General features: G+C 37.3%; 1 protein-coding gene across 2 annotated transcripts; it reads right to left on the reverse strand.

Moving 5' to 3' along the window:
* Nucleotides 1-1,277: 1,277 nt before the first annotated feature.
* On the reverse strand, nucleotides 1,278-15,012 carry KRR1 (KRR1 small subunit processome component homolog). 2 transcript variants are annotated; one of them, XM_024576387.4, is made up of 10 exons: nucleotides 14,739-15,009; nucleotides 11,521-11,693; nucleotides 10,007-10,141; nucleotides 9,664-9,789; nucleotides 9,461-9,544; nucleotides 8,374-8,430; nucleotides 7,064-7,234; nucleotides 5,053-5,130; nucleotides 4,865-4,958; nucleotides 1,279-3,443 (listed from the first exon to the last, which is right to left on the reverse strand). In XM_024576387.4, the coding sequence occupies exons 1-10, from the start codon at nucleotides 14,821-14,823 to the stop codon at nucleotides 3,301-3,303; spliced, it is 1,146 nt and encodes a 381-aa protein (XP_024432155.2). In that variant the 5' UTR covers nucleotides 14,824-15,009; the 3' UTR covers nucleotides 1,279-3,300. The 2 variants fall into 2 exon arrangements, with proteins under 2 accessions (XP_024432156.2, XP_024432155.2); XM_024576388.4 differs by lacking the exon at nucleotides 10,007-10,141 and having other exon boundaries at nucleotides 1,278-3,443; nucleotides 14,739-15,012.
* Between the last annotated feature and the right edge of the window lie 2,548 nt (nucleotides 15,013-17,560).

Raw genomic sequence — 17,560 nt, forward strand, 5'->3', positions numbered from 1 at the left:
TAAACTAATTCAAACTGAGTTATTTTAAATTATGTAGAGAGTAATTTAATTATTGCCATTGGTTAGTTGTGTCTTTCCTACTAAATTCCAGGCAGATAGGAATTATGCCTATTTAATTCAGTGTTGCAGCCGAGGTTCCTTCCTTTTCTGGCTGGCGGATATGCATTAAATACAGTGCATGTTTCCCCAAAACAAAAAACAAGATTAAAAAAAACCCTTCTTTTTAAAAATTTAGATAATTAGTAACACAATGATAATAAGAAGAGAATTGGAGTTTTACATTTTGATGTAGGAGATCCCGCTTGAGATGCTGTCTAATCTTGTGGAATAAAATTCAGAAAACTAGGTGCGTAATCCAATAAGAAGGTCCCGGGCTCTTAAGAAAAATGAAGAGGAAAACACATGCTGACTTGCATAGTGGGTAAGAATTAGAGGATAAAGAGATTTTATTCAGAGTCCATCTCTGACAAATCATGGCAAACCCTGGGGGAAAAACTCCTCTGGGGTCTCCTAGAAACTGCTGGTCGGTTCCATAGGTGCCCATGGAGGCCAGTCAGGGCAGTTTTGTGAAATGTGCTAGGTGGACTGGATGGTACACGGGAAGGTTTTAGCTAGTGCATGGATGTACTTGTCTCAATATTCAAGTTGAATATTTAATGTTTACACTATATATGTAAGTAGCGCATCACATTCTTGATTTCATGGATATAATTGCCAAGAAAAATTAAAGGCGCAGCAGCTTCACAGTAACTGACTAGAGAAGCCCAATGGCGAGTATGATGATCAGGGATGCTCACAGCACCCAGAGGGGACGCTCCTTCTCAGTTCCACCACAGGAGTCCAACAGCAGCGGGAGCAGAACTGGTGTGTAAAACGTGTCTGACTAATAAAGAAAAGGGCCAAGAAGGCTAATGCAGATGCAGTTCTCTTCCTGGTGCTCTGAAGGTCACATTCCGAAATAAAGCTCAGTGGAGGGAGAGGAGTGATTACGCCTCTATGATTGCCAAATGCCCTATTGGTAATTTAATGGCATACTGGAATGGATGAGAGACGCCACTGTCTCTAGTACTGACTGATCATTCTTCTAAGGGAGGAACTTATTTTCATAAAAGTATTTTAATTAATTGTTCACATTGCCCTAACTGGTGTGGTCCAGGTACCCCTGCTGGAGGCAGGTAAGAGGCAAGTGACCCATGTTTCTCTTGCACATCAATGTTTCTCTTCCTCTCTTTCTCCCTCCCGACCCCCTTTAAAAAAAAAAAATCTTTCAAAAAAATTTTAAAAATAAATTGTTCACACTGAGTACTACTAATATTTATTTTAAAATTCTAATTGTTTAATTTTAATTGTATTCATTAACTGCTAGATATGGTACATAAAATAACTTTTCCATTTACAGTAGTGGTATATAAAAAGTTTATATATGAAGTTTACATAAGATGTTGCTTTAAAAACATCAACTTAGTGCAGTTAGCACAATAAAATCTTAAAAAATTAACCATTGAAAATCACTGCAATAAAACCAAAGCAACAGTAAATGGTTATAATTAGAAACTTGGCTTTTTACACCTACTCTTTTTTCCTCCTTTTCTCTGACTTTATAGCTAGCCCACAGCAAGACAAAGTCACAGGTATGTATATAAATCTTGTTTCATTAAGGTCTTTGTGAATTATGTTACTGCACTGTGAGAAACAACGTTTAAGAGGATACTGTATGTTTGCTTCCCAGGTTCCTACTCTACTGCATATCCAGCCTGGCCGATATACTGTACTTTGCTGTTTATAATGCGCTCACATGTACAGTGCGCACCCATGTTTTTGGCCCAAACTTTCATGAAAAAATCTTTTAATTTTTTAATTCAATTATTTATTTATATTTAGATACTTGTTTTTTGTATTATAAAGGAATTTTAGTATTTATTTTTGAACATATTATAGTAGAGGAAATTTTATGTAACAAATAATTACAAAACACAACAACAAATACAAGGTATTTCAGGTACTACCCGCATATAATGTGCATCCTTATTTTTTCCTCAAAAATTTGGGCAATAAGGTGCACATTATATACGGCAAGATACGCTATTCATGTAATAGATATACAGCTCTCTCACTGTTAGTCCACCAATACTACTACTGAGTGCTATTATTACCATTTTGGTCAAGCACAAATAGCCTCATTTAGTTCTTTTGGACTAATACAAACTAGAAACAGTTTACAAACTCACTTACATATGACTTTTTAAAAATAACAATTGGGTGTATTTTTAATTTTAAAACATTCCAGAAAAAAAATATTGCCGCAGTAAAGCCATAATCAAAAGCAGCATCTGTTCAACATCCTAACTCTACAGGATACACTCACATTTGCTTCCCACTCTTCTGTGAAGCACTGTTTTCAGCTGCCACAGCTGCGATTTCAGTAAGTAATGTAAAATGAGTGAACTAGATTCAGGTGATTCTAAATGAGTCCACTGGCCTTCAGTAGTAAAAACACTTCTACATAACTTCTTGCATGCTGACTCACTCAACTAAGTGAATGTGGTTTTACCCACTGGCAATTTGATGTCTTTCTACTTCCCCAGACTCAGAATAGAACAGTAATTAAGGAATTTGACTTAATAGGCTTTGGTGGTGTTTTTTGGCTCATGGTTGTTAAATGTTGGAACAAAATGTAAAATAAGATTACAAGAAAGGATAAACCTAAATGTTTGTTATCAGTAGAGAAAGCACTGAAAAATATGCATTTATTTTCCTCAAAACCAAGTGCTGGGACACAGTTATACAGGGTAGGGCAAAAGTAGGTTTATAGTTGTTCATATGAAAAAATAATACAATAATTAATAAATAATAACACAAGAATAAATTCTGCTTCACGTACTCAGAACTAAGTCTACTTGTGCCCCACCCTGTATTTAAAGACTAACCAACGTCATCAGACATTCAATCGGATGGATAATTACCACAGCCACCTTCCAAAAATCTTTATAAAACCACCTAAAGAATTACTCCTAAAGTCACGCTAGACCAAGCCTGCCTGGAACAGATTAGGTACAATGTATACAAAGACGTATGCATATATATATATCACTCTGTGGTATAAAATTTTTCAAAAAACACACTAAGAACATAATTTATAAAGAACAGCTGTATATATAAACACTCTTATAAAGAAAACAAACTCAGAAAAAAGTAATCAGAGCATTACTTCTTACACTTAAGGCAACTGATGCCCCAGTATGTCAAAGTCTTTTATAAAAGGAGGTATCTTAGTAAATTCTAGTTCAGTGTTCTTGTGTATTATTTTTTCTTCTTCTTTTGCTTTTCATCTGCTTCCATTTTAAGCTGAACTTCTTCAGCTGTAAGAGCTCCAAGTTTCTTATTCTTTGCTTTCTTAACCTTTTCCTTGATGGCAGCCACGTCAATTTTAGTTTCAGTAGAAGCTAGACAAATTAACAACACAATATAACACAAAATATGTAATTCTTTAGATTTTTACCAAATAAAACATAAAGAACATATATTTAGGGCAGTAACTTCAGAATACTGTTACAATCGGAAGGTCATGTTTAAAAATATAAAACACCTGCCATCTCCCTAAAGGAAAGTTAGAAATTTCTTTAAGAGAAAAAAAATATCTTAAAATACTTTAAGAATACATTAATGAAAGTATACATGAAAAGGGCATCATAATTTAGCTATTTGAACTAATTAAAAACTTTCCCAAATGTTAGTTCAATGAATGACCAGTACAATTTTATAAAAACAATAATCTGAAAGTATTTAGAAGTCCTCCTAGTAGAACTCAACCATTTAATCAATGTCAAAAGCTTGAACAAAAGCAGCGACAAAATTGCAACGTTTCCTTACCATTTAAAGAACAGTATTTAGAGCATCAATAATTCACAAGATAAAATATCATACAAACTACCCATCAACTTGAGGAGCAGAGAGTTAAAGTGCTCACTATAGTGGAACAGCTACATTTTTAATCCTAATAAACTGAGATGAAACTAGCTATTCAACTACCTGACTGACACATTGTACAAATTAGACATAGAATGCTAATGATATTTCTAACTTTTACATAACTGATGTTCTACAAAGAATATAGCATTTTTACTGCGGTTAACACTGACGTAAGACACTATGTCAAATAGTAATGCTGTATCTGGATGTGACCAACAGGTCATGAGCTACGCTGCCAGTGACACCCTCCCCTCAAGAAGCCACTGGCTGCTTTGCAGAGTTGCTTTAGGAATAAAAAGCACAACGTCACTAGTGGGAAAGAACACGCAAAGAAGAGAGCAGGAGTGAAAATGAGACTAGGAACGGAGAAGAGGAGGCACGAGAGTGTTTCCCCTGAGCATCTGTTTAACAGCCCTGAACAAAACCCTCCCATTGTTTCGTTGGTGTCCCCTAGCCCAAGGTGACGGAAATCCACGTTAACAACACAGGATCAACCTTAAGCCTCAGATCACAGTGAGAAGAAAAGCACGACTTCTGATAAGCTCTTTCTGAGAGGCACGGCAGCAGAGCTCAGGGACCTCAGGGCTTTGCTTTGATTTTTACAGGAGTCACTGCATTGGTTTATCTTGCAAAACAAGAAGTCCTTCTCACACCCATCCGGAGGTCAGGAGAGGACTAGCAGTCTGGGATGCTCTTAACAGGCATCGGCTGCTACTAACCTGTAAGGTACCTCAGTCGTCTCCCGTCCCTAGGATTAGTGATGGATGAAATGTTATGTGAATTGATTGAAGATACAGTTATTAACGCTCAAAGAGATTTAAATAAATTCACTGAGGGTTTGCTTTTAATGTAACAGACTTTATCATCACACCAAGAATTGGAAAACAAGCTTTACCTTCCTTAGGCTTCACAACTGGTTTTTCTTTAGGTGGAATAAAAGCTTTGTTTCTCTCCTCTTGTCTCTTAGTGAGAGCTTCTGCTTGTTTAGCCTACATTATTAATAAAAGATATATTAGTAAAACACAACTTACAGTTAAGTTTCTGTGAACTTAGCTATTAATGTTGTAAGCTAGGCAGTGTTACCTTTATTGCTTCCATTTTCTGCCGCTTCTTTTGACTTGCCTTCAGAAAGTATTCACCAGTAGCCAATTCTTTATCGATCTGTTGAAATTATATTTACAAGTAAATCAGAAATAATGTAGATGAGAGTCATTTCTAAGAAAGGAATGTCCATGAGGTAAAAACAGCGGGGTTATGATTAATTCACAAAGGGAGTGAGAAAGAAGGGAACATTCTCTAAGCTGAAGGGAACACCTGCACAAAAGCACAGGGGTAGGAAAGTAGGTGACGTGTTCGCTGAATACACACAGACCGCTTTTTATGGGATGGAAGGTCGATGACTCAGAAAAGTGTAACAGGAAACTGGAAAAAGAGTTTTGAGGAAATTTGAATGTTGGGTGAAGGAGGTGGGACATGATTTAGAAATGACTGAAGTTTCTGAGAAGAATGAAGAGACCAAAGCAGCATTTTTTAAGGTACAGAAGAATGGAGAAGCAATAAAAGCCTGGAATAAAGGCAGAGACATGCAAAACGAAAAGCAAGAATTGTCAGGATTTGGTGACTACGGAACACTAATTAGAGAAAGCTACAGCTCATCCATTCACTCCACAGTCGACTGACAATTTTATCTAGCTTGCATGTAGACAGCATCGTTATATTTAAGACAATGTTCTAAACTCTTTACACGTGTAAGCTCTTTACAATTACTAATTCATTTCTCATGAATAATTCTTTGAGATGGGTGTTATTATCCCCATTTTATGTATGGGAAACTGAGGCATGCACAGGCTAAATAAATCATTTGCAAATAAGTGGCAGGATAAATCAACTGAGACATCACTGTTTCAGAAGCGTACAGTCGTCGGGGAGAAAGACAAGACGATCACTGACTCCAGGACAGGCCGTAAGAAGTACAGCAGGCGCTGCGCAAACGCCGTTTAGTGACTGGATCACGCCCCTTCCCCCCAACCCCCACTTTCTTCCTGTCTTCACATCTTCCCTTCCCAGAGGCCGCCTCAGGATCCAGCACCTCTGCTGTTTTATCATCATCCTTTTCCCTTTGACCTCTCATCAAACCTTCCCCGAAAAACTTCACACACAGGGCTGTGGACAAGACAGTACCAGAAACGGACAGTTCACGTGCTCAGCACAAAGAACTAGCAGAAAGGGAAGAGTTTCCAAGGGAGGCAATAACGAGGCAAGACCCCTCAGGGGACAGGTGAAGACAGAACTAAAAGAGCAGGTAAAGAAAGGATACAGGTGGGAAAAATGTAGGTGAGAGAAGAGGAAGTTGGAAGAGTTCTTGCCTGATGGTCTCAAATATTTCAGTAAAATAAAATTCAGTGTCATCTGCTAGAAGTGAGAGGGTGCCCAGAAAATTAAGAGGATTCACAGAACTGCCACCAAGTTCTGAGGACCTATCAGCGGTTGGAAACGTACATTTGTAGTGGGTAGAACGCAAAGGTATGACTTTTCCCACCCACGTTTGGTAGCCGCATCATGGGAAAGATGTCGTCATAGGGCTGATCCGAGTTTAAGACTTTTACTGGGCAGGTGGGACAGAAGGAAAAGGGAGCATGAAAGATGGGCAAGATGGAAAAGGAACTTTTGGAAAGGAAATGAATCCAGAAGACAGTTGAAAAAGAGAGGTGTTCATAACTTGGAAAAAGGGCAATATTAGAGTGTAAGATTTCAAAACTGGAGCAGTCATATTGCTCCTGGTCGCAGGAATGAAGCTGAAGCAGAGTAGAGAGCTTTTGGGGCTAACTCGTTGAATTTTCTGGTGGCTACAGGGACATAAGTGACACCAACCACCTCGATATAGTTTATACTCACAATGTGAAGCCGCACCCCCATGCATGTCGCTCAGATAAGCCTGTCTACTCTCACATTCAGTTCTCTTCTGCCTCTACACACTCACACACGCACACACACATACAGCAATTGCACCTAAAATACCCTTAGCAAAGTTTCTGACAAAATTGATTGTAACAGTTTCCTCCTCATGTAACAAAATTCAGCATTTAATACTGACCTGACTTTCTGGCTGTGGTGGTGGGAATGGTGTATATTCCTTTTTAACAGTTTTTTTCTTTGGTTCCTTGCGTTTGTTTACATTTTTGTGCTTGAACTGTGGCAAAAATCTTTCCCAACTTTGTGATCTTAATTCGGAATCTTTCGCCAATTCTCTTTTAATCATTAAGGTCTTTAGTCATGCAATATACAAATAATGTAAAAATTTCAATTTCAGAAGTCATACAGTTTTCAAACTAAGACATTATAAATCCTATCCTAGTCTCTTACGTAGGATTAAAGCTATTCCATAAAGAAAAAAACATGTAATCCTGATTTTTACCCAAGGATCATAAAACCATTGGAAATTTAGCTTAAGAAATTCAGGATTGTTAAAATAAATTGAGATTAAAAAGACTAATTCAGTTTTGCAACAATTACTTCTTTAAACCTTAAAATTCAATGTAACAGCAAGGAGAGCTCTTCATAACACTCCCTGTAAGCAGGAAGCTTTCAGTAGCATCTGAAGTACCACAGGGGGAAAAAAGCAAACTTTCTCATGATCAGACAAAACCAGTATTTTCACATTTTCTCTACTCTGTTTGAATTTTATAGAGATTAGAACATCATACGATGCAAACCAGGCATCAGATGCATGACTAGCTTTCTTTAATGTCCTGATATAACTCAAAATTGTTCTTCCACTCCAATCTAACAGAGACTTTTTAACTTAACCTCATCATATCTAAGTGGACCGCTTCATAGATACCCATCAGAAAACAGCTCATTACACCGTGGTGACACTTCCAAGTACAGTCATGAACTCTGTACACACAGGGATGTAACAGATCTCTCTCAAAAGGCTGGTATATGAAAGAGAAAATGAAGAGCTATTTTGGTTAACTAAATGATAAGTGTTAAATCCCCTCCCACCAAAAGAAAAAGATTCTAATGCAATCTGAAATATTCCAGGCTTTATTTAATAGGAAAAGGCAAAATTCTGAAAGACCACATCTTTAAATCTACTACATGGGGTCACGATCTAAGAAAACATAACCAGTATCACCCGTGATAAATCCTGTGGCGCCCTTTGTACTAGAGCTGCGTAGTACACCACGGTGTCCCTATCGATACTGGGCTCCTACGCTTCCAAGGAAGTAACTACAGGAATGGGGTAGAGTTGAGTGGGCTGAACACCTCTAATTTACCCAAAATAGTTGTTTTATCGGTTTTGTATATTAGACTTTTATAGAAATTTAATTTCAAGAAAGGTGTCTGTTGCTAAAGGAAGCATGACGACCACTATTATAGCAATATATAATTAATACTCACTTTAATATTATAAATTGGATGAATATTCTTCATAGTATCTAGGACTACTTTTCGAACCTGAAATTTGCAACGGAAAATGAATCAGTCACTTATAAAGGTTTTACTGAACTAGGTAGAAGATAGATGATTACTATGTTGCAAAATATCCCACAAACCAGGCAATGGCTACCAAATTGTATATAATAGTTCCTTCAACTGCTCTTAGTGGCTGCTAGATCTTTTGTAATAGTCAACCTCCCCTGGGTACAATAAAGTTACTCAACTGTACTGCTTGACATATGGAACCAGTACAACACTCTGGGACTGTGATTTAGGGGAGAAGAGGGCTGGATTTAGAGTTCGCAAATAATGAGACTGCTGCTTTTTATGGGCAAGCCACTCAATTTCCCTGTTTTAGCTTTCTCATTTTTAATGCGGAAATGAAAATACCTCAGTGGTCTGTTGTAAAAATTGAATATATTTAGACTTTATAGAATTACAAAATATTCAATGTATTTAAGGATTATATTGCTCCATAAGAAAAGAGCAGGTAATTTACAAAAATGAGGTCCAACAGAGTTCCATCAAAGGCCCTGGAAAGGAAGAAGCAAGACCTCACAGCCAGACCCAGACAATAGCATCAAAATGTTCATGAAAACATTACATAAACATTACAATAAATTCAAACACAAGAAAATATATCTTAAAGGAAAAGAAAATGAGTTTGGTTTCTACTGGCTGTATCCGTTCCTGCAAATAACAAGATCTGTTCAATTCCCTAGTATTTGAGCACATGAGACTACATCGTGTTTTTCTATGTGTTACAGACCAAGAGGCGCCTAAACACCCATTTAAAATTTGCAGTGAAAGGAGTGATGGTGTGCAGACCTTCTGACTGAGAATCAGACGTCTCTGTAATTGTCAAAGGTCAGCCATAATACGTTAGGGTCCAGGAGTGATGACTCCTTCAAATTCCAGGAAGTACAAAATATTTATGAATGGGTAATCAAACAAAGCACATTCGAAAAAAATACAATAATCATAAAACAATATAACCAAATTATTTGTTCTCTGCTAAAATTAACTAAAGACATTAATTTATTCTCACCTCTTTTAAGCCTCTAAAGGGTCCAATGGCTGAAACCGTGTTTCCCTGAACCATAATGTAACAGTTTGTTAAGAGTTCCAGTGCCTGCATCAAAAGAAAAGTTGAAACTCAGTTGAAATACACTGGAAAATACTCAATATACACTGGAAACTCAGTTGAAATGACAGAGGAAGATACTCAAGTTTTCTACTGATAAAAAGTACCTTCAATGTAGATCCTTTGGGACCAATAAGCCGTTGTCTTCTTTTTACAAATCTTTCTTTATTTCTTACTAAAGAACCTATTTTAATGATGTCACATGCAACATCATCCTGAAGAATTCGTACTGCCTTTTGAAAAAACAAACAAACAAACAAAGAAAACATGCCACCAATTTCCTTTACAAATGCATTTCCTTTCAAAGCCCACCCTGGTGTCTAAGCAGATACTGAAGACTCTACGAAGGGAGCGGGGAAGAAGGGAAGGCAGGGGTGGGTGGATGCAGTGTTGTATGTTGTCTCTAATGTCGGCACAAACAAAGCAAAATCTCTGTAACTGCAAATTTACCTGTTCAAATGAAACACTCCTTGCTAACAGTTTTATTAGGTCTCTGGCCCTAATGATGATATACGGGTCAAAGGTCTTCTTTGTTGTGCAGACCGTCATGCTGCCCTCAATCAGGTCCAGGGTTGCGTTAACGTGCTACAGAAAGGAAAGCGCAAACGAGCGGCTGTCTAAAAATGCATTCAATTTTAGATAACTGTAGAGCCCATCCTAATCTAACAATTACTGTGAGTTAAGCTCTCTCCAAGATTCTATCAACTCCCTCCTTGAAGAAGCTGGGTAGTTAATATAAAGAATGCTTGATTACTTTCATCCTTCAAAATGTATACAAACTCAAAACAATTGAAACCATTTATACTTACTTGGCTTTAGAATACTTAGTACATATTGAAATAGAGATTATCTCTAATTTAAAAAATACATATCAATCCAAGTGAGGCCATACTTAAGACCTAAGGTAAAAACATAAAGCTGTATGGCCTCCCTATCCTGGAACTAGCTCTAATACATCATCTGCTCCTTAGGGTGAGAATGGACTCTCCTTTCCAATTGTTTTTTTGTTAGTTTGAATTAGCTAAATATAAACAAAGTAAAAACAAATTACCATAGGTTCAGAAGCAATAGTTGGAAAATTATGTATCAACTCTCAGTAGAAGGCACCAGATTTCAACAAAGCAAGTAACAATGTTATTTTCTGACATGTGAGCATATTCTGAAGAATATTTCAACATAGTGGGTAATAGACTACTCAACATAAGGTTGGGTCGCTATGAGTTTATAAGAGTGAGAGTGAGAGTAAGAGCCTGAGAGAGTGAGCGAGACTGAAGGTCCAACCCTAGGTGTAGACAGCTGTAAAACACTGCTTGCAGTTTGCCGAGCCACCCTCATACCCAACGGGCACAAAGGACTCCAGAGCAGTCCCTTAGTTTGAGAAATATATTTTATATCACAATCTAGCACCCATATACATATACACACATATAAATGAACCAAAAGCTTCATAAAATGATCTTTACCAATGTGATACATTCATTTTTTTTAAAGGCCTGTTATATCCACTAAATTGACTTCTGGATCCACTAATGGATTTCAACCCACAGTTTGAACAACAAAAACAAATACACTGCTCTAGGGGCATGGCAGCAGCAACAAAGGGGGAAGTTGGCACATCCACAGCTTTCATTTAAAATGAAAATTAAGCAACTCGAACTGCACAGGTGCACGGCCACTACCACTGCACGGAGCAGCCATTCTGAAACTTGGACGTCACAGGTGAGTTTCAGACAGTCTATGAAATCCCTACAATTTTAAAGGTATGTGAATTTTCAAAGTACTCTATTACAAAATTACAAATGGATTACAAGAATAAAGCTTATCCAGGATGTTTAAAATACCAAAGGAACCAAATTAACCTTATGCTAGCTGGTGGTTTAAAAATAACCCACCAACACACATACACTTACTTAAAAGGTATAAACAGGAGCAAAATCTCAAAGAAATATACAAAACATGCATACGTGTTCATTCAGTGCTTTCTGTACCAATGGCCAGCACTCTTTCAAGTAAGCCTCCCTGTATTTGGGGAACAAAGTTGCGAAACTGCTCTCCTCCAAGAGTCCTCTGGGGTTGTCCTCTTTGGAAAAAGCTGGTTCCTTCCAACCATCGGGAACAGTAAGAAGTTCTGATTCATCTACAGGAAAAAATGTACACATCAGATTTTAATCTACTTTTGGACATTTATATGCATGCATTTAGAAGCTTCCAGTACTTTCCTTGCACTTCCTCTTCCTATGCTTTTTAAAAAAATCCTCACCTGAAGAAATGTTTATTGATGAGAGAGAGAGAGAGAAAGACAGACAGACATGGATCAGTTGCCTCCCATACGCCCTGACCGGGGATTGAATCTGCAGCCTAGGTATGTGCCCTGACTGAAGACTGAACCCACAACCTTTGGTGCACGGGATGATGCTCCAGCCACCTGAACCACCTGGCCAGGGCCCTCTCCTTGTGCTTTTTAGATTACTCAACAATCAAGAAACAGGCCTCTATCATTATCATCAACATACAATATTAAAATTACGTGTACACATTTCAGTTGCCTCATAAAGCAAAGTTCCTTAACAGAAGAGACTCTCATGGATCCATACTAATTAGCATATGCCTGACAGATACTGGGTACTCAAGGAATTTCCACTGTACTTCACTGTGTTAGAGTTGAAGATTCAAATACCATTTTGTTTACAAGACTATTTTAAATATATATAACCTTTCAAATTTTACTGAAGTCTGAATATGTGTATGTATGTATATACTATATTTGCATGTCAGTGCATGTGCATAAAAAATTTTAAAAGTTGATACTTTGGTGTGTACTTTCAGTTAATAACTACTGGTATAGGGTTTGAGGTTTTCCAGAGAGTTTTCACGTGCCTTACTCCCGTATATCTTTCATAACAATTGTGAAAGGTAGGAAGAACCAGTATTATTTTTCCCATTTTTATAAAAGACAATCAGTGGACTGACCGCTGGCCTAGGAACCAAAGGGTCACCGGTTCAATTCCCAGTCAGGGCACATGCCTGGGTTGTGGACCATGTCCCCAGTTGGGGGTGCATGAGAGGCAACCACACATTGATGTTTCTCTCCCTCTCTCTCTCTCTCTCTCTCTCGAAAAAAAAAAAGACATTCAGTCCTTTCATTAAAATAAAATGCCTCTGAAGGGCCATAAATTATCTCCCACATCATTTATTAAAACTACTGGTTCTGGATTTCAGAAGCCTCTTAAATCCAACAGTTATAACTTCAATCACTACTACTCAAAGGTATGATCCATAGGCCTACAGCGTGAGCATAAACTGCTAGTGTGTTAGAAATGCAATTCTTCGCCCCAGTCCGAATCTGCCGAATCTGAATCTCTGGGGCGAGGCCCAAGAATCTGTTTTAACAACCTCATCAGGAGATTTAGTGCATGCACACTACAGTCTGAGAGGCAGGTCTGTATAGTCCAAGTTAACCACCCCAGTACGGTAAACCTGCTTTTTGCTTCTTATACTCACATCCACTTTGCTATTTCTCGTTGAAATCACAGAGAATTAGCTAATCGTCATATATCATTCACTTCCAAGTATTCTTAGAAAACATTCGAAATCTACAATAGCCATTGCTTATAATGCACATCTGACCAAGTCTCTACCCAATTTAAACACTTCAGTGGCTATTAATTTAAAAACTGGCAAAAAATACAAAGGAGTTTCACAATAGAGAATGTTCAAATAGCCCCAAAACATGTGAAAAGATGTGCAACCTCATTAGTAATAAGAACACTTCAAATTAAAACCCTACCTAGGTACCACTTCATACTTACCAAAATGACAGAAGTTCGTAATTTAGATAATACCAAGTGTTACTATGTTTGTAGAGCAATGAGAACTCTCATCCGCCTGCACATACCCTCACTTCATGGATTCCAATCCCATGTACATAACCGAGAGAAACTCTTGAACATGTAAACCAAGAGATATATACAAAGATGTTTATAACAGCATTATTTTAATAGCAAACAATAGGAACAATGTAAATGTCCACCAATGGTAGGATGAAAATATAAATTAGCACATATTCACACAAGGGAACATCATACAGTTGTGAAAAGAAAAAACCAGAGCTTCAAGCCCTTGATTAAATAACAAAAACAAAGTTAAGCCTAAGAAGCAGGATACAGAACCATGCCTACATTCGTCCCGCATTCATATAAAATTTAAAAATCAGGCAAAATCAAACTGCTTTGTGCAAAGGTGGTAAAGATTATGAAGAAAAAGAACAGAATGATTAACATGATTTAGAACGATTACTTCATGTCTCAAAAACAAAAGGAATATAATGATCTGAGGTGCTTGTAGGGGGTTTGAGGTAGGGTAGTGCTTTACTCCGCTCAGTGGTCTGAGCGCTCCTTTCTCAGGTGTTGGTTTTATGCTTAAAGCTGTACATATACTGTACTTTGCTATGTATGTTAATAATAAAAAAGCAAAAAATACCTTTAATAACTTTCTAATGCCTATAGAATGAGAGTTCGAGGTTTTTAACACTTTCAAGAATGACTGCTGAAGCCCTGGGCTATTATTTCTTTAGCCTCTCTTCCTGTCATTCATACTGAAGAAAATGTGGATAAAACCGGCATAGAACAAAACAGGGCAGCAATATTTTAGCATATATTTAGCTAATACTCTGACAAAAAAGAATAATAATAAATCTTCCAAAATTTCTTCACGAACTGACAAAGTAGCGTTCTGGACACGCCAGAAATCTCCTCCTTCTTATCACTATTGTTTGTCTCACTCCTTCGTTATCAGCATTCACTCAAATACTTAAAGACCTTCTACCGCATCCCTCAAATTGTTAACGACTTCCAGTAGTCGCCGCCAACTCTTGCAACGCCCTACAAAATTTTTTGCAGCGTCCTACAAAATTTCTTAATTCCTCATCATTTTACAGAAGACGAATTTCGCAACAATTACATTTTGGGGTCCCTTAGCAAAAGCGATTAGTTAGGAACACGTGACCGACACCATATCCGCCAGACGGTTTTCGTAGGTCTTGCCAATAACACTAAGAACCAACAATTACAAGTACACAACTTTAGAGAACAGACTCAAACCAGGGTTAAACGTTCCCACCAAGCGAAGCAAGCAATCGCAACTAAACATCCAAACCCAGGCTTCGGCTCTCACACCATTTTACCGTGATTGTCAGGCTTCGGCTTCTGGTTATGAAATTCTCTTTTCCCAGCCGCTGTAGCTTGCTCACTCAGTTTGGAGGACGCCATCTTTCAATAGCTCCCCGTGTTACCGGAAGTGGAACTGTCCTTAAATCTTTCCGGCTAAACTTCCTATACTCAAAATACGTGCGGCAGAACTCAGATGAGAAGATCTGCGCAGCCTCTGTGCGTGCTTACGCTAGAAGCCGCGTATTTTCCCAAACTATAGCTCTTCTCTTACGTGGCCAAGGGAGAGCCAGAGTCTTTTTTTCCCCAGGGTGCACTGCAAGCACGGAGTTCGAGTGCATCCTGGGAATTGTAGTTCAGCACTGGGAGCAAGCTGGAGAGGGGTTTTGTGTTAACTTTCCCTTGACCATAGAGTCTAACCCCGGAGGACTGACTCCAGAGATGGGCCGCCGAGTGCAACCTTTCTCTGATGTCACTCATTTGATAAATATTTATATGATAGTCAGATATGTGGTAGGCGCTGGGAGAAGGTACTAATACTAGAATATATGGTTCTCAATGGCAGGAAGTGACAGTAATAGCTACCATTATTTATTGTGACATTACTTTGTGCAGGGTACTTTATGTGCATTATTTCTAATCCTTAAAACCAGAGTTATAAAGTGAGAAACTCAAAGTTAAAACAAGACTGATAATTTTTTAGAGGGTAAATTTTCAAAGTTCTTGTTTTTGACGGTAATTTCCTAGGGTCTTCGTATTTTTTTTTTCTAAGCCAGAGGGTTAGTAATTAAGCAACACTTCTGAAGTATTTCACCTAGACTAAGATTTCCCAAAATAATTAACTCCAGGCAACCCAATACTGCATATGGCTGACTTCAAGATGTGAAGTTCATCACTACTACAAATCTTTATACTCTTTTACTATTCTAAAAAGTTATTAGACTCACTAAAAGTAACACTTCTGTTGATGATTGGTCTCACTGTTTGCCATTTAAAAATTTTTCAGCAAAATAGAAAAAGTCTTTGAAAAAGTCCGCACATCTGTGACATGGGAAACAATTATCTGAAATCCACCCTTGTGTATCTTCTATAAAAGATTCTTATGAGGTACATGTAGAAAACAGATGGTTACTTAGGGACAGAAGATCCCAATACACTAATTTTTGTTGTTATCCTCTGTGTCTTATAAATGACAGGAAGTGATTTCATCCCTATATTCTTACAATTTGCTAAAAAAAAAATACAAATCCCTACAATAGAACAAATATCAGGTGAAAGTTATAAAGTGTGAAGCAATTCCTTCAATGTTCCCAGAAACTCTATGAAGCAGGTTGTTATTCTTATTTAAAGAACTCAGCCACTAATAAGACTTCCAGTCCAGGCAGTCTGAACTAGTAGCTCTGTTGCAAGATCTGTGTTTTCAGCCTCATAGCTTTGGGACTTGAGCTGCACCAGCAACCCTTCTCTGGGTCTTCAGCCTGCTGCCCCCCCCTGATGATTTTGGAGTTTCCAGGCCTGCATAATCACGTGAATATACTCTCTATATGTTGCTTCTCTGGAGAACCTTGGCTAACACAGTGATTTACAGTAGAGCAAATCCAATGGCTGATAAACATATTATGATCAACCTCATTACTGCCAGAGACATATATCTATATGCAATATCACTTTTCACCCACCAGATTGGCAAAAAGGAAATAAAAGCATTTTAAAATGATGATCTCTTGGAGGAAAGAACTATCTCATGTAGGCTGGTGAAAATGTAAACTGTTACTGCCTTTTTTGCAAAGCTATCTGTCAATGTAAAATATATACATATTCTTCCATAATTTTGTTCCTAGGAAACTGTCAACTAGAAATAAAGCATCATTCCATTAGGACATCTGTACAATTGTGTTGGTTACTGTCTTGTATAGAAGCAGTTCGTTGAAAGGTACTTTGGAGCCACATTGACTAGTTTAGTGCCTGCTGACTGTATAGGCTTGGGCAGATTTCTCACCACCCTGGTTCAGTTTCCTACAATGAAGAGAATAATCATAGCTGAGTGACTTTAAACATGTAAAGTGCAAAAAAAATGTGCTTTGTTTTGGTACATACTCAATAGGTGTTAGCTACTATGTATTTATAATGGCAAAAAATAAAAGTATCTTGATTACCAATTTGAGATAAGTAAATTGATGTTACCTTCATATAATCATGAGATATTAAGCAATCAATAATAATTAATTAAATATATATGGAGAGATTACCTAGCATTGAGTGATAAAGCTAGATACAGAAAGATGGGATAATTATATATAATGAAAATAATTATATAAAAATTACATATACATGTAATTATCCTATTTTTATAAAGTAAATCAGTAATTTATTCAACAAATATTATTGAGCATCTATGTTTCAGGTACTGCTCTAAATACATAGTCATATGGTATATGTTGGACATGATAATAATTATTATTTTATTTTACATATTACTAATTTGATGTATATGACTATATGTGTATGTGATTGTACAATGAAAATCATTGGAAGGATATATTGACAGAAAAGAAAAAGAAAGTAGAAAAAGACTAAACACAATAAATGTTCATGATAAAACATCGGGTTTATGACCCTTTCTATGTAAAACTTTCTGTGCCTGTGTGCCTGCATAGGGAGATCTATGAAAAGACAATCAACAAAAATGTTGACTGTTACCTCTCAGTATGGAGACATTTCAGAGGATGACAATTTAAATAACGATACAGTTGTAAATCAATCACAATTTATTTCATTTTATTTTAACATCCTTGGTATACTGAATATAACATTTACTCAGATCTTCAAGGTTATTCCA

This window comes from Desmodus rotundus, chromosome 3 (assembly GCF_022682495.2).
Source record: "Desmodus rotundus isolate HL8 chromosome 3, HLdesRot8A.1, whole genome shotgun sequence".
Lineage (NCBI taxonomy): Eukaryota > Metazoa > Chordata > Mammalia > Chiroptera > Phyllostomidae > Desmodus > Desmodus rotundus.